General features: G+C 48.0%; 1 protein-coding gene across 1 annotated transcript in view; it reads right to left on the bottom strand.

The window, feature by feature from the left end:
- The window catches only part of LBR (lamin B receptor), a 183,667-nt gene that overhangs the window by 109,244 nt on the left and 56,617 nt on the right, over positions 1 to 17,806 (bottom strand). Inside the window, exon 5 of the mRNA XM_029593088.1 lies at positions 9,381 to 9,549. Coding sequence (XP_029448948.1) covers positions 9,381 to 9,549 — 169 coding nt within the window. The remainder of the gene's footprint in view (positions 1 to 9,380; positions 9,550 to 17,806) is intronic.

Genomic DNA, 17,806 nt, shown 5'->3' with positions numbered 1-17,806 from the left:
TGTGGCAACTTTCTCATCCGGGACTGAGGTCCGTCTTTCTAGACGTTGATGGCCCCGAGAAGGGGGGACTCCCATGTCGTATCAAGAACTGAATGGAAGAGCAAGGCTGAGAGCTCAGCCGGGACATCAAAGATCTTCAATATCCTTAACAGCTTCGATCTTGGATCCAGCACCTTCTTGGTTTCAATTTTTAGAAGGGATCTCACTTTTTTTTTTTTTTTAAATAAATATAAAGTAGGATAGGTCCTCAGGGGGCGAGGATTGTTCAGGTGGGTCTTCCGGAGGGTCTGACGGGATTCCTGTGGAAGATCCTGGTGAAGTAGATGGAGAGTCTCGGGGCTCCATATCTGGTTGCAGAGAGAACTGCAGCAGTGGTTCATCCGTCTCGTCTTGAGGGCCGTGATCATTCTGGATGGGAGGCAGGGGTTCTCTCCTTGGGGAGAGTTCCTCTACTAGAGGACTAGGAGGTGGATGATCTTGTTTGCCACTCCCTAGCGATGTGAAAAAGTTCTGCAGAATTGTGGATATTTGCGACATTGTCTGCGAAGCTGGTCCCATATCCTGAGGAATTTGCTGCATCTTCTTTAGGTCGGTGGGTGTATCCCATTCTTGTTTCACACATGCCTTAGCCTTATCAGTCTTGGCCCTTGGTGATACAGCTGCCAGGAGAATGTTAGAATTAGGGCTTCTAAGACACTCTACGGAGTCCTGGTCCCTATGCTACGCCTTGTGTCTTTTCATGAGGTGCTCCTGTAACTGAGGGGAGTGCATTTTCCTCTTTGAAACTGAAGACATATCCGAGTAAATCCGCTGAAATGAGCCTGAGGATCCCATGGAATGCTGGTCATCTAAGAAAGGTGCTATTTCTTCTACGTCGAATGCCTCAAAACCCAAAAGCTCTTCTGGCAGGACCACAGCCTGAGGGTCATGTTCCAGTGCTCCAGACCTATGAAAAGTCTGTTTCTGAGAAGGTCTGTGCTTACAAGTCATCCGTTCTTGTACTGGGGTCGATGCACGGCTAGTGTGTGCATCGTAGCTGGATACTGCAAGGCATGTGTAATGTGCTCCTGCGTCTTCTCTTTAGGAAGCATCTGTGTTGGGGTGGGTGGCATTTGCAAGGTGCAGATCGATGTGCCATGTGCGTCGTGCCAAGTCTACATGGTCTGCGCCTGACTCGATGCACTCTCCTTGCGTCGTGCTTGTCTGGTTTTGATGCATGTGTCAACTGAGATTAATCAACGCTCTTGGCGGTTGGTGACACCTTATTTGACACAGTTTTCAACTACGCCTCCCCCATTGTCTATCTTTTTTTTTTTTGAGGCGTGGGGGAGCTCGAACATTTTGGGAACATGTCCCACTTGAATCTGCTTTTTCTGGTGGACCCAGAGAGGACGTTCACTCTTCCTCTCTGGGTCCACCAGGTGCTCAGCGCGGTGGATTTTTGGCCCTGGAGAGAGGTGAGAGGAAAGACGTTCCAATGCCAGAGCATATGAACCCATGGATGCCTCTTCGTTCCTTAGTCTGGCAATCTTCTGAACTCAATGTCTCTGGGCAGCATTCTTCCGCAGTCCTTACAGGTGGACTGGAGGTGCTTTGGACATAGGCAGATGTAACAGTAGTTATGTCCATCTGTGATTGGTTAGTAAGAAACTTTGTCTGCACAATCGGTTTTTTAACTAGTTGCTAATGAACCAGGAAACTACACTACAATGAGAGGTTCAAAGCCCCAGTTTAGTTTCTCGTTGAGTTGCTGAAAGGAGCTTCCCACACAACTACTGAAGCTGGCAGGGGAGTGGCACTGTTAACCCATTCGGGTGAGAGAAGAGAATGAATTGATGAGGATGGAGAGGCAATATTAAAGCTGGTGGGGGGGGGGGGGGGGTCACAGAGGGAAAGATGGATCAAGAGAGGTAGAAAGAAAACAGAGCAAGGGAAAGTGGGAAAAGAAAGGACTATGAATTGAGCAGACACACACACACTCCACAACCACAGAAACACACACAATGTAAAAATAGTCTTGAAAACTGTGTAATCTATGGCATACACCTTTCCAAGCATGTGCACTACACCATGAAATTTTTAAACCCTTAAATCTTGTCATTTATGATAGGCATCCATTTATTCACACACATGTTGCAGGCCAATTAAGATATTCAATTAGTTGGGAACAGAATATAACATCCTTTGAGATGAAAAATGACCACCCATAAAAGATGTGGGAAAAAAAAGCCATATGCCAAAATTCCTAAATTTGAAATATCTATATAGTGGCAGTGTCTATTTGGAATGGAAACCAAAATAAGGGTATATAATGGATATACATATTTATATTTTATTTACCCCATTGGTAACTCAAGGCAAGTTACATTCAGGTATATTAGGTATTTCCCTGTCCCCAGATGGCTTATGATCCAAGGGTCTGATTTACAAAGGCTTTTTTCTATCATTCTGTGTCTATGGGAAAAATGCTTAATAAATCAGGCCCTAAGTTTGTACCCAAGGCAATGGAGAGAGACGTGACTTGCCCAAGGTTACAAGGAGCGTCAGCAGGATTTGAACCCTGGTTCTCTACTCACTACTCTAAATCACTAGGCTATGCCTCCACAAATCCCATTTGAACAAAGCATGCTCCATTAAGAATTATTGAAATGTGAATCATGGACCAAAAAGTATCAACATATTAGAATAGTTTTCATGTATGAAATAGAGACACATTGGTTTTGACACAAGTGGAAGTGCCTCAAATTCTGTCTTTGGTTAAGAAAGTGATTCTAACTAGAAAATAGAAACAACCCGAAAATCACACAACTCAGACCAATTACTTCTACAAAGTGACTTTAAACAATATGGTCACTTTAAGGTTAAATACCCAAGAATGTTCAAGGAAGTATGAAATTCAACCTACCCAAGCAGTTTTCCTTTCTAATAATTGAAATTATTTTATCTTCCTCAAATTGGTCTTGTGCAAGCAAATAGCAAAACAGGAGCATTCTGCACGTATTAAATCACAGTAAACCGCAAGGAAATGTGCAGAAAAAATTTGAATGTCCACACTTCTTAATGCAAAAATAAATTTTTGAAGTTTATTTCGGCAACTCCACAGTGTAATGCAAAGGTTTGTATAACAGGTCCCCCCTGTTGTGCAAGCAAAACAATTGGAGGTCCATAATGAAAAAAATAACTGGCCAGGCACGCACTGAATATATCCAGCTAATTTAAGACCTGCTCAACAGCAGGTCTAACTTAACTGATTAAAGTAACAGAATAAGTCTAAATATTGCTACTTATTCAGCTAAATTAGCCGGATAAGTAGGCTCCTCCCCATTAGGGGATGGGGGTGTAACGGGAGACTACCAGACAGTCAAATGCCACCACTTAGCCGGATAAGTGGGAGCTTATCCGGCTAAGTGGCACTGAATATTGAGCCCCTGGTTTTTAAAGATCCATTTCCATTACATAAAAAGCAGAGTTGCTTACCTGTAACAGGTGTTCTCCCTGGACAGCAGTATGTAGTCCTCACATGTGGGTGACATCACTGGATGGAGCCCTATTACGGAAAACTTTTCGGTCAAAGTTTCTAGACCTTTTGACTGGCACACTGAGCATGCCATAATCTCTGTAGCCACAGGGGTCTCCCTTCAGTCTTGTTTGAAGCAAAAAGGTGCGAGCGAAAAAACAAAATAATAAAACGTTTGGGACCCAACTCCACGGGGTGGCAGGTGGGTTTCGTGAGGACTACATCCTGCTGTCCTGGGAGAACACCTGTTACAGGTAAGCAACTCTGCTTTCTCCCAGGACAAACAGGATGGTAGTCCTCACATGTGGGTGATTAGCAAGCTACAAGCTGACTCATATTTGTTTAGACCAACAGCGTACAACTTGTGCAACAAGCACAACAACTCGTGTAGTGTTGGGAAAAATGAGGCAGCCTGAAAATCACAGCAGATGGATGAGGAAGGAGTTGGGATTATACTGGAAATAAGTTCTTCAAGACGGATTTGCCAAAGGCAGAATCTTAACATCCTTCCTTGTCCAGGCAGTAATGTGCTCCAAATGTGTGAAGAGAGCTCCATGTTGCAGCTTTACAGATCTCAGCAATCGGTACTGAACAGCAGTGTGCTACTGAGGTTGCCATGGCTCTCACTGAGTGCGCCTTCACTTGTCCCTGGAGAGGAAGGCCTGCTTTGTCATAGCAGAATTCAATACAGTCTGCTAGCCAACTGGAGAGAGTCTGTTTGCCCACTGGAACTCCGGGTTTGTTTTTATCGAAAGAAACAGAGTTGGGTGGATTTCCTATGGACTGCAGTGCAGTCTAGGTAAAATGAAAGTACACTTTACAGTCCAAGGTGTGTAAAACCCTCTTGCCCTGGTGAGAGTGAGGCCTTGGGGAAAATGTGGGCAAGACTATAGACTGATTCAAGTGAAAGTCAGTAACCACCTTGGGAAGGAATTTAGGGCGAGTACGGGGACCACTCGGTCATGTAGGGACCTTGTACAGGGTGAGTATGTGACAAGTGCTTGTAACTCACTAACCCTTCGAGCAGATGTAATGGTTATTACATGGCTCAAACTGTGAGCGCATGAGCCATGTAGGTACTACATTTAGGTCCCATTCAGTGACTGGTGGCCGTAGAGGGGGCTTAAGTTGAAGTAGACCCCTCATAAACCGACTCACAAGGTGTTGCGCCGTTACCGGGGCAGTCCCCACTCTCTTGTGGTACACTGAGATGGCACTCAGGTGTACTCTCACCGAGGAAGTCTGGAGACCAGAGTCTGAAAGGTGTAAGAGATAGACTAAAAGAGATGGAGTGGGGCAGGAAAAAGGGTCGATACCTTTTGCGTGCACCATATGGTAATTCTATTCCACTTAAAACGATAGGATTTTTGTGTGGAAGGCTTTCGTTAAGCTACAAGCACATGAGAAACATCAGTTGAAAGGTTGAACGGTTGCAGGATCAAGCTTTCAACATCCAGGCTGTGAGGGATAAGGTCTGAAGGTTCGGATGGCATAACATGCCTTGGTTCTGATTTATGAAAGTGGGCGCTGTGCCCAGGCGAATGGGTTACCTGATCAAGAGATCGAGAAGCATGGGAAACCATACTTGTCAAGGCCAATAAGGGGCTATGAGTATCATTGACCCTTTGTCCTGTTGTAGCTTCACTAGAGTTTTGGCTATCAGCGGTATCAGGGGATATGCGTATAGGAGGCCTGTGTTCCAGGGGCGAGCAAAGGCGTCCATGGTTAACTTGTTTTGTTGCCTGTGTAGGGAGCAAAATCGGTCCACTTTCTGATTCAGTTTGGATGCAAAGAGGTCTATTGTTGGTTGACCCCAGCATTGGAAGATTCTGGTCATTACCACAGGATCCAGAGACCACTCGTAGGAATGGAACTGTTGGCTGAGGCGATCTGCTACTACGTTCTGTATGCCTGCCAGATAAGTGGCCCGGAGATACATGGAGTGTGCAAGGGCCCAGGCTGCGCAGCTTCTTGGCAGAGGAAAAAAAGAGCCTGTGCCGCCCTGTTTGTTCAAGTACCACATTGCAACTGTGTTGTCTATTTGTATGAGAACAGTCTTGTGTGAAAGGCAGTCCTTGAATGCATGTAGAGCATAACTTATAGCTCGAAGCTCTAGGAAGTTGATCTGAAAAGTTGCTTCGAGCCGTGTCCAAATACTTGAGTTTGAAGATTGTTCACATGAGCTCCCCAACCTAAGTTGGATCCGTCTGTGGTTAAAGTTACTTGCGGAACTGGTTGCTGGAAGGGTAGACCTGTTAGCAAGTTGGCTTTGTTTGTCCACCAGAGAAGCGATAACCGTAACTGGTGGGTTACTTGAATCTGGGATGAAAGCGGTTGACTGGCTCGGAGCCTCTGAGATTTCAAAGTCCTTTGAGTTATTCTTATGGCCAGCCTGGACATAGGAGTGACGTGGACCGTGGAAGCCATGTGGCCCAGCAACATTAGGAATTGATGGGCTGAGGCTGTTACTTCTGTGCGAAGAGACGAAGCTAGCTTGGACAGTGTGACTGCGCAGTCATTGGGCAGGAAGGCCTTTGTGACTGTGGTGTCCAAATCTGCTTCGATGAAAGTAAGGAGGTGAGATGGAGTCAGGTGGGATTTTTGGTAGTTGATGAGAAATCCCAAAGAGTATAGCAAATTGATAGTGAGCTTGAGAGCGTCGAGAGCTCCTTGCTTGGATTGGCTATTGATGAGCCAGTCGTCCAGGTAAGGAAAGACGTGTATGCTTTTCTTGCGTAGATGGGCCGTAGCTACTGCTTGGCACTTTGTAAATACACGTGGTGCTGAGGCACGTCCGAAAGGCAGGAACTGGTACTGAAAGTGTTGATGTCCCACTAGGAAACGCAGGTACTTGCGGTGATGGGGGAATATTGGAATGTGAGCGTAAGCGTCTTGAAGATCCAGAGAACAGAGCCAATCTCCTTTTTGCAGAAGGGGAAGCATGGTGCCCAAGAACACAATCCTGAATTTTTCTTTTCATAGAAATTTGTTGAGATTGCAGAGGCCACCTGATTTCTTTAGAATGAGAAAATAGTGGGAGTAGAACCCTCTGGCCTGTTGTGCCCGGAGAACAGGTTCCACAGCCCAGGCACCCAGAAGGGTGGACAGTTCTGACCCTAGAAAACTTGAGTGATCTGTTTGCATCCACAGTGGATTGGGTGGTGAATCCGGGGGTACCATGAGGAAGTTTAGATGGTATCCCTGAGTTATGATGGATATAACCCATTGCTCTGTGGTAATGTTGAGCGAGTTGATTATGAAGTGGTGAATTCAACCTCCTACTGGCAAATCTGGATCTGGATTTGTGGAGCGGCTGCTGTTCTCTGGATAGGTCTCAAAATCCAGAGGCTTGGCCTGATTGCGGTGGTGGCTGAGGCCTGGATGTTTTGGGCTGTTGAGGATGTGCTCTCTAAGACGGCCTGGTTGGCCTCACGTGAGATGTAGGTGGGTAGTTATCTGTGAGGGCGATAAAATGGTTTTCTAGGGTCCCTTCTGGTGGATCTTCTTGCAGAGAAAGGGCCCTCGGTAGTAACTGTGGATAATTGCCGCAGGGTCTCATTATGGCCTTTTAGTTGAGTCACTGCGTCTTGTATCTGGTCTCCGAATAGGTTTTCACCAGTACATGGCAAATCAGCAAGTTTGTCTTGGACTTCAGGTCTCAGGTCAGATGCTTTCAGCCAGGCCCACCTCCTGGCGATGATTCCTGTTGCCGACAAGCGAGAGACTGTTTCAAAGGAGTCGTAAGTAGCATGAACCTCATGTTTCCCAGCCTCAAGGCCTTTCTGTAGTATGGCGTTGAGACTATCTTGCTGTTGTTGGGGAAGAGAGTCGGCTATTCCTTGAACCTGCTTCCAGAGATTCCTTTGATACTGTGTCATGTAAAGTTGGTATGCAGTTATGCGCGACACTAGCATAGAGCCCTGAAATACCTTGCGACCCAAAATATCAAGGAATTTTTGGTCTTAGTCAGGAGGTGTTGAAGAGTGAGATCGCAGTCCTCTGGCCTTCTTCTATGCAGACTCAACTACCACCGACTGATGGGGTAGTTGTGGCTTTTGGAGTCCAGGAATATGTTGGACCAGGTAAGTTGCATCTGTTCTCTTATTCACTGGCTGGACAGCACAAGGATGCTCCCAGAGACTATGTTGGAGATCCACTAGCACTTCGTGGACAGGGATAGCCATAACTTCTTTCGGAGCATCAACAAACTGAAGAACTTCCAATACTTTGTGGCTTGTGTCCTCCTCTGTAATCAGGTCAAAGGGGATTGTCTATGACATTTCCCTTACAAAATTAGCGAAGGAGAGATCTTCTTGGGGAGATTTTCTCCTTTCTTCCGGAGGAGATGGTTCTGATAAGATGTCCTCCATGGATGTGTCCGTGTCAACATCTTCCCATATGTCAGAAAAGGTCTCTAGTCGAGATCCTGAGGAAGGGAAGAAGGTTGGTACTATTGGACGTGTTGGCACTGATGGATCCTTCGATGGCCTCGATGGAAGATGCGGTGGCACCGAAGGTATCGAGGGGAAATGTGGGCCTCTCGGTCCCAAGAGCCCTGATGGACCAGGCATCGGTTCTGGCAACGGTGGAATCGGTGTTGAAAGGGGACTGGAATCCGTGCCTTCGTCCTCGGAGGATCCCGGAATGGGAATTGGGACTTTCAGAGACTTTGTGGGTTGCTTTGGCATCGGTGGCCCGGGCTGTGTCGGAAGGGCACCGATGAGTGCGTACAGTCTGGTTAGCAATGGTGTAAATATCGATGGCTCTGGTGTCTGTGCCAGTATGGGGGCCGGCATCGATGGCTGTAAGTCTCGGAGAGCATCGAGCACTGCCTGGAGGATGAAACCATCCAATTCTTCCCTGAAAGCCGGTGTAGATATCGCAGCTACAGGGGGAGGCAGGCTAGGCGCTACTGGCACCTCCACAGGGACTTGTGGGGGCTCAGTACCTGGCACCGATATCAGTGGGGGATCGCCTTGGTTTTTCAGGTGAAGAGGGTGTTAAAGGCTCCTCTACCCGTGTCCTCTTCGCAAGCGGCTTGATAGCCATAGAGGCCGATGTGGTGTCTGTGCCGGCACTGGGAGTAAACTCGCATCTGTGCCGGTGCTTCCCTCTGTGCTTGGTCCGGTCTTTCTCCAGCACAGAGGAAGATGAGTCAGAGTCGGATGAGACGGAGTCAGAGACTGACAGTCACTACTGCCCTGGTGCTCCCAGCGAGGTTTGATTAATTTCTTTGATGCTCCTGCCTGTGATGATTGGGTGGACATCGATGGAGTTAGCTTGATTTTAAACAGGGTCTCCATCTTGTCGAGGCGAGCCCGCGTACCCTTCGGAGTCATCTGGGCACAACTTGGGCAGTGAGAAACGTCGTGTGATGAGCTGAGGCACAGCACACAGACATCATGTGGGTCGGCAATCGACATGGTACGGGGGCATTCCGGACATTTTCGGAAACCTGTTGCCATGATGGCAGAGGTTGAGGCCCAAAAACCGTTGATGGCCTGCGGAAACCGAAAAAGGTAGGGGCAGGAACAAACCGGAGACAGTGAACTTTACTCACCGAGCAAACTTTTTAATGAAGTAATCTTCAAATTTTTTCCGTGAGGAAAATTGAGAGAGAAAATTCTCACAGAGCTCCTAAGGCAAACTGCAGCGTGGAAAAAAGGAGACTGATGGGAGACCCCTGTGGCTACAGAGATTATGGCATGCTGGGCATGCTCAGTGTGCCAGTCAAAAGTTCTAGAAACTTTGACAGAAAGGTTTTCTGTGATAAGGCTCCGTCCAGTTACGTCACCCACATGCGAGGGCTACTATCCTGCTTGTCCTGAGAGAAAAGATTTAACAATAAAAAAAAAATTCATACCAATTTTTCCTCCAAATTCTAACTCCAACTCCATTGTCTTTACTGGAACTTTCTCAATCTGTTTCTCTTCTTTCGAATCCATTACTTGCATTTTGCTCTCCTCTTTTCTGGGACGTAGGCTATATTGCACCAATGTCTCATTCTCTTCAAATTCTTGCTCAAAATTTTGCTGATCAGAAAGAAAAAAAATTCACAAAACATTTACACTATAGACATGAAAAATACAGTTTCCAAATAATAAAAATTAGATTCTAGGACAATGCAGTGAAAACAGCCAACATCAAAGCATCATAATTTATTTTTGTCATATTTCTAACAGCAAAATAATTATAACAGCAAAATAACTATAAACTAACTAAAATCAGAAATAAGCAAGGTTGCTTACCATAAACAGTGTTTTCCATAGATAGCAGGATGAATTAGCCATGCCGTCTGGGACGTCCACTAGAAGGCGGCCTCAACGGAGCTTCACAAAGATCAGAGCTTTGCTCTGTGCGGTACCATCTTTCTCTCAGTTTATAACAAAGCTGATCCTGCAAAGAGTAGGTTCCTGAGGCTGTCCAGGGAGACGGAAAACACCATCTACGGTACGCAAACTTGCTTTTTTCCCCCGTCAATAAGCAGGCTGAGTTAGCCATGCTGTCTGGGAGTCCCCAGCTAGTATTGCAGAGCGGAAGTTGCAGACCAAGCATGACACTGGCCATGCGCCTGAGTGTTCAGCCGCACACGTCCTATAATTGTGGACAGCCTTATAGCTTGGAAACTGAGTAAAGTACCACTTTGCCCAGAGCTACATCTGAAGAAACCTGGTGATCCAGGCAGTACTGCTACGTGAAGGTATGCAACCAAGACCACGTGGCAGCTCTGCAAATGTCCAGTAACAAAACATCAAGAAGATGCGCCACAGAAGCAGCCAACGCCCCCACTTGATGGGCCTTTGGATTGCCCGCGAGAGTCTCTGACCGCAGGGAGTAGCAGAAAACTATGCACTGTGATATCCAGTTGGATAGAATCCGTTTGGCTATGGGATGGCCCGGAGCATTTGGGTTGAAAGAGACGAATAGCTGGAAAACTCATTTTATCTGACTGCGTCCGTTGCTTGTAATAAGCCAAGGCTTGTTTACAGTCCAGTGTGTGGAGCAATTGCTCCCTCTCGATGGCATGCGATCTCAGAAAAAAACGTTGGCAGGGTTATGGTTTGGTAGAGGTGGAAAGCGAAGGCCACCTTCAGTAGGAATGCGAGATGCATCCTTAATGTCACTTTGTCATCGGGAAACTGCAGGTAAGGAGAATAGTGAATCAAAGCCTGTAGCTCACTAACTCGCCTGGACGAGGTTACCGCCACCAGGAAAAGCACTTTCTATGTTAAGGTACTTCATGTGACAACTTTGTAGAGGATCAAACGGGGGCAGCATAAGCTGTTCCAAGACCAGATTGAAGTCCCACGGCACTGTAGGCTTATCCACCAGCACACATAACCTGAGGAGTCCTCTCATGAAATGCAAGACCAAGGGATGGTGCAAGACTGGTAGGCCATTGTGTGGGTGATAAGCCATAATTGCACTTAAATGGACGCGCAGGGATGTTGTCGCTGGTCCAGATTGAAAAAGCAAGTGTAGATATCCCAACAGCAACCGTGGTAAGCAGGAAAAGGTTTTGATTGCCTGCTCACTACACCAGGCCAAATACCTCATCCATTTGCTTTGATAGTTTCTCCTGGTAGATAGCTTCCTAGACAACACAAGGGTATCCTGAATTTCTGCTGGAATCTGCCAGCGGCTCAATACTGCCCTTTCAACCTCCAGGCATTCAGATGTCCCTAGCGCCTCCTTTTTGACAGGAGCGGCGGCTGTCAGCGGGTTTGACAGCAGACGCTCAATTTTGCCGGCGTCGGTTCTCGAGCCCGCTGACAGCCACGGGCTCGGAAACCGGCAAAATTGAGCATCCGGTTTTCGGCCCGACAGCCGTGGGCCGAATTCAAAATGTATTTATTTTTATTTTTTTTTACTCTCCGGGACCTCCGACTTAATATCACTATGATATTAAGTCGGAGGGTGCACAGAAAAGCAGTTTTTACTGCTTTTCTGTGCACTTTCCCGGTGCTGGAAGAAATTAGCGCCGACCTTTGGGTTGGCGCTAATTTCTGAAAGTAAAATGTGCGGCTTGGCTGCACATTTTACTTTCTGTACCCCGCGCGCATACACAATAGGGCCATCAACATGCATTTGCATGTTGAGGGCGCTATTAGGTGCTGTGGGTTGGACGCGCATTTTCCTCCCCTTACTGAATAAGGGGTAAGGGAAAATGCGCGTCCAATAGCTATCTCACAGGCCGATACAGTACAGTGCGCGTCTGAGCGCACTGTACTGTATCGGCCTGTGAGAAAGCAAGGATTGGAATGCCTTCGGTCTAAGCTGCTCTGCTGCTGGAAGCTCTCTCTGCCCTTCGGGGGTCATTCATCACTAACCTGGGTACCCGCTCTTCAGGGGTCCTTATGCTTTCTTTCAGGTCCCTATCTGGGGTATTGGGTACTTGCTCCTCGAGGGCCTGCTCTCCCTACCTTGGTGCCTACAATTCAACTACTTCTGCCTGCCAGGATCTTCATCATTACAGCTATCTACTTCAGTGAGTAACTAACCTTGTCAATCTGTCTCACCTTCAGTGCTGGGAGTCTGTTTCCGGGACTTCCTCTACTACCCTGCACTGCCTACCATCTACTCGAACGTGGGACCCCTGGACTACTTCTACTGGGTTACCTCACTGCTGCCGCTCCCTGGGCAATACCACCAAGCTGTATAATAAATACAAATTCTCTGTGTCTGCGTGTATAGAGTCTAGCCTAGTACTGCGGTTCCACACGGGGCTCCTCCCCGTGGGAGCGGCTATCACCGCAGTACCCAAGAATCCACTCCAACACTTCAGAACCATAACACTCCCTGTCTGATAGGAGGAGGGGAGGTGCCACAGAGTAGCACTAGGTAGAAATACCAGGGCTGCTGGGGCCATGCTGGGACGATGAGAATGAGGTCTGCGACAAAAGTTCTTTTTTACTCAATGCACAATTAAACTCTGGAATTTGTTGCCAGAGGATGTGGTTAGTGCAGTTAGTATAGCTGTGTTTAAAAAAGGATTGGATAAGTTCTTGGAGGAGAAGTCCATTACCTGCTATTAAGTTCACTTAGAGAATAGCCACTGCCATTAGCAATGGTAACATGGAATAGACTTAGTTTTTGGGTAATTGCCAGGTTCTTATGGCCTGGATTGGCCACTGTTGGAAACAGGATGCTGGGCTTGATGGACCCTTGGTCTGACCCAGTATGGCATTTTCTTATGCTCTTATGTTCCTATCCTCCATGCCCTTCTGAACCGTCTGAGGATAAGTGTAAAATAGACCCTCTTTCCATGGAATGAGAAACTCGTCTGGAGCGAATCTCTCCCTGCTGGGGTAGACTGAGCAAAAACTGTCCAACTTTCTGTTGAACACTGTCATGAAGAGCTCTATGCAAGGCATGCCCCATTCCCGGAACAGTTCGCTCACTACCTCCTGGTGCAGAGCCCACTCGTGGGGATGAAAAATTCTGCTTAGTTTGTCTGCCCTGGTGTTAGCCATACCAGGAAGATATGTGGCCTGCAGGGAGACCGATTGCTTCTCCGCCTCCTCTAGGATCACAATGGCTTCCCAGAATAGGTTCAAGGAACTGGACCCTCCTTTGTTGATGTAGAACATGGCCACTTGGCTGTCCGTGTGGATCATGACCATCTTGCCATGAATGAGGCAGCGAAACATGCGGAGGGCGATCCTTAAGGCCCGTAGTTCCAGGAAATTGATTTGCTGAGACCGTTCCTATGGTGACCAGAGGCCTCGCGTCTGCAGCAGTCCGAGGTGCACTCCCCATCTCCTGCTGGAGGCATCCATGGTAGGAATGACCTGATATGCTGGAGGGCGGAATGACACCCCACCACTAGGGTGGCTGGGGCCAACCACCACCTTAGCTCCTTATGCATGGAAGGGGGTGCAGCGCACTGTCCAGGAGAGTGGATAGACGAATTGAATCCATTGCTGCTTGAGGCCCCATGGCAGACACAGTATATGCAGGCGAGTGCGCGGAATGTGACTTCCATGTGACCTAACAGTGTCAGGATCAGACAGGCAGAAGGGTGCCTGCAGCACGTGAGCCTTGCTGCCAAGGTTCGTAGTGTTTTGGCTCAGTCAAACAGTTGAAACACTCTCCCCACCGTATTTTCTATCAAAGCACCAGTGAATCTGAGCACCTGTGTGGGCTGGAGGCTGGACTTCTTGTAGTTGATGAGGAACCCCAGGTCCTCTGGGCATTGGATTGTTGAGACCAGGTACTGGTGCAACTGGGCGATAGTCCAGTTATGGAAACAGCTGAATGCCCTGTTTCCTCAAGTGGGCCACCGCTACCGCCAAGCACTTTGTAAAAACTCTGGGTGTGGACGAAAGTCCAAAGGGAAGGACTTTGTACTGGTAATGACTGGCATTTACTTGAAAACAGAGGTAACGCCAGGACCCAGGGTCATTGGAATGTGGAAATAAGCATCCTTGAGGTCCAGCGAGCACATCCAATTGTTGGGCTGCAGAAAAGGCAGAATAGACTTGAGACCTCATCTTGAACTTCTCCCTTAGGAAAGATTTGTTGAGGGCCCCTTAAGTCCAGGATAGGGTGGAGCCCCACTTCTTTTTGTGGATGAGGAAGTATTGGAAGTATTGGGTACCTGCTGAATCGAGTGGTGTTGAAGGAGGTTTTGAACTTCATCCTGAAGCAGGCTAGTCTGGTGTTGGAACCCTGGAGACCAGATCAGATGAGGAAGGATCTGTCTCTGAAGTTGAGGAAGTAGCCTTCTTTGACAATGCTGAGCACCCAATGGTTGGAGGTGATCGCAGCCCAAGAGCTGTGGAAAAGTGATATTCTTCATCCCACTGGTAGTTGTAGCGGCAGCCCCACTATGCTCAAAACCCTGCTGGCTTTTGGGTCCAGTGGGCTGTGGCAGGCATGTTGCCGAGGCCCCCACGGCCTGCTGCGGCTAGGTGATTACAGGGACTGTTGCCTATTTGACTAGTAGATGGGTGGGCAGTAGGTGGGATATACCCGAAACTGACGCCTCTGCTGAAGGGGGCGACGATAGCTGTGAGAGCTACCTGTGCTCTGCTGCTCCCCTGACGACGTGAGAGAGGACAGCCAGGTTCTGGCTCCTTTAACTGGGAGACTTTTTCCTGCAGCTTGTCTCCAAACAAGTTATCCCCTTTGCACGGAAGGTCTGAGAGCTTCTCATGGACATCCTCTCAAATGGCACTAGCACTCAACCAAGACAGTCTTCGGGCCGTGATTGCTCCCGCCAGCGTTTGGGCTGATATCCCAAAGGCCTCAAATTGTTTAAAAATAGATGTCGCAGGCCTTTTTCCATATCAGCAAACGGCTGCGGGAGAGCGCCCTCCAAGGCCGGAGAGACGAGGTGGGGCTTCAAGGACTGCTGGCACGTGTAAAGATACTGGGAAATATAAAATTGGTGCTGCTGTATCTCACATTCAGCATGCCCACCTGGTATGCCCTCTTCCCAAAGTTGTCCAGATATTTACAATCCCTGCCCGGCGGGGTGTTAGATTGGAGGCAAGTCTTCTTGGACCGCTTCATTGCGAACTCTACAAATACGGAAGCATGGGGGAGCTACACCGTGCTGTAATAAGGCAACTGTCAGATCCTGAACTTTAGGTCAGTCTTCCTAGAGGTGTCCCGAGGATGGGGAATCCCAAGTGTTTGCCATTATGGCGTCTAGGACAGCATGGGATGGCAAGGCGGTGGGCTCCGCTGGAACTTCAAATATTTTGAAAATTCCCAAAACCTCTGCACGGGGGTCTGAAACCTTTTTTGTTTCAATACCCAGCCGAGCTCAGACCTTCTCCACAAATTTTTAATAAGAAAGGTCTTCCGGAGGAGAGGAGAGGAGGGTTCCGTCTGCCCTCAGTTGGATCCGAGGGGATCCCCATAGAGCATTGGTCCCCAAACCCCGTCCTGGGGGCCCACCAGCCAGTCAGGTTTTCAGGATATCCACAATGAATATGCATGAGAGAAAATTTGCATGTTATGGAGGCAGTGCATGCAAAGTTTCTCTCATGCATATTCATTGTGGATATCCTGAAAACCCAACTGGATGGTGGGCCCCCAGGACAGGGTTGGGGACCACTGCCATAGAGGACCCCGGACAGAAGGGGAGGGAGGGAGGAGTCAGGTGCAGTGTCCGGTTGCAGTGATGAAGGGGGATACTCGCTGTGACGCCCTGCCGGAGAACCCTCCTTGGGAGATTGCAATGGTGACTCATTCGGACACAGGAGGTGGTCCTGGTGAGGACTGGATGGACAATCCTCTGCATTCTCCAAGGTATGAAAGAACTGCAAAGATCTCTAAGACATGGCCTGCGATGCTAGGGTAGCCTTGCCCAACCCCATCTGTCACCCCCTGCCCTTGATGGAGACCGCCACTCGGAGGATGTCCAAAGGTAGCCCCCCCACCCCGGACGTGGTGCCTCGCGTATTCCTCCCTCAGGAAGTCTTGTGCCGTTTCCACAGGGGCTCCTGTAACTGTGGAGAAGTCCTCTTAAGCTTGGCGACAGAGGAAAGGTCTGAGAACATACGCTCAGATGAGCTGGAAGACAGGTGCTCTGAGAGGGACTCAACATCAGAAAATCCCAATTCAAGAAGCTCCCTCGGTGAGAAGACCAGCTGGGAGTCCCAATTTCCTCCACAGGCCGTTTCTTGTGCTCTGCAGCCTGGGGCACCAGGTGCTTCGAAGGGCACCAAGTACATCACTCTCTTCTCTTACGTCAACGCCTCCTGCGTCGGGGCGGTAGAATAGCATGGAGATGTCTGGCCCGCTTGATGCATCCCTGTTTCAATTGGAGGGCTTAGCTTTCGACGTAAGCACTGGTGACTGCATCGATGGTGTCGATTCGGCTCCATCAGTTAAAGTGTGCACAAACGTGTGTGCGTGTCAACGGGAGACAACAATTTCACTTCTACCCAAAACACTGCTTGAGCTCTAGTGGAATGAACCCTGACCTGACTAGGTAATGGCTTTCCAACATCAACGTATGCAGCCGTAACTACCTCCCTTAATCCAGTGAGCTATGGTAGCCTACGAGGCAGGCTCTCCCTGCCTGGCACCAGTGTGAAGGACAAACAGGCGATCCGTCTTCTGTAAAGGCTTAGTACAGTGGTTCTCAACCTTTTTTCTAGCAGGACACTCCTGAGAGATGACGCTCACATGCGTGACACACTGAACACATGAATATCATGGACTAAATATAAACATATGCTCTGCATCCACAGGAATCTCCCGCTGCCTAACAATGAGTGTAGAGCAGAACTAAGACATTTCCCTGTACAACACCATATAAAAAAAAAGATATTCTGATTCCGGTGTCATCTCAATAACTCTCTCTACTACCAGGTGGATTATAAAATTAATACAAAACCTGGAAAAAAACAAACCCCACTCTGTACATGTTTATCAAACCTGCCATACTGAAGCAGCACTAAATCCAAGAAATAAAAAGGCAGCAGTTCACCACCAGTGCAATATCATATTGAGAAAATACAACAAATACGAATGATACAAATTTCTACTTGCTAGTAAAGTACCTCATCTCAGTCACACACACAGAATACAGACAGACCTACCTTCACCAAATATAGAATAAAATACCACAAATTACAAATGCAGAAACAAAAACTGGAATGGAAACCCTAAGACCACCTTCTGCATGCAGTGCAAAACTGGAGAACTAGAAACAGAAATATATTTCCCCCTCTTCCTGGCTCCCAGCAGGCATAAGCCTTCAGTCCAATCCAGAGCGTCCTTCCCACTTTACCAGCAGCAGATGAGGGCAAGAATCAATGAGGAGAGGAAGAAGATGAGGCGGCAGTAGCGGAAGTCAGCAGTGGATCTATAGAGCACGTACCTTTCTTCCTCGTGTTCCTGCTTTCATGTCCAGGCTCCATGGGGTGAAGAGAGCATCAGCAGCCTCACTGTCAGGCCAGGCAGGGGAAGATAAAGTTGGTGTCCTGCCAGGCCCATATGAACAGGAGTTGGTGATATCTCGCTCTGATCTGGGTGAAAGAGAAGGAAATATCCTCCCACTGGGCCAGGAAGAGGAGAAGAAAGCAAGAGCAGCTTCCTCTCATACCCAGTAAAGGAGAAATCAGCCAACTCCTATCCAGACCGATGAGGAAAGAGCAGTCTTCTGCTGGGTCTGTGACACACCTGTTGAGAACTACTGGCTTAGTAAACTCCAAATACCGGACAATGTGTCTCTTGACATCTAAGGGTCGCAACAGATGATACTCCTCTACATCTTTCTCTTTGTCTAGAGAGGGCAGAGAGATGGACTGATTCAAGTGAAAGTCAGTG

The sequence above is a fragment of the Rhinatrema bivittatum genome, chromosome 3 (assembly GCF_901001135.1).
Source record: "Rhinatrema bivittatum chromosome 3, aRhiBiv1.1, whole genome shotgun sequence".
In the NCBI taxonomy this organism is placed as follows: domain Eukaryota; kingdom Metazoa; phylum Chordata; class Amphibia; order Gymnophiona; family Rhinatrematidae; genus Rhinatrema; species Rhinatrema bivittatum.
Note: the sequence above shows the minus strand (reverse complement) of the source record. Positions and strands in the feature narration are given on the sequence as shown.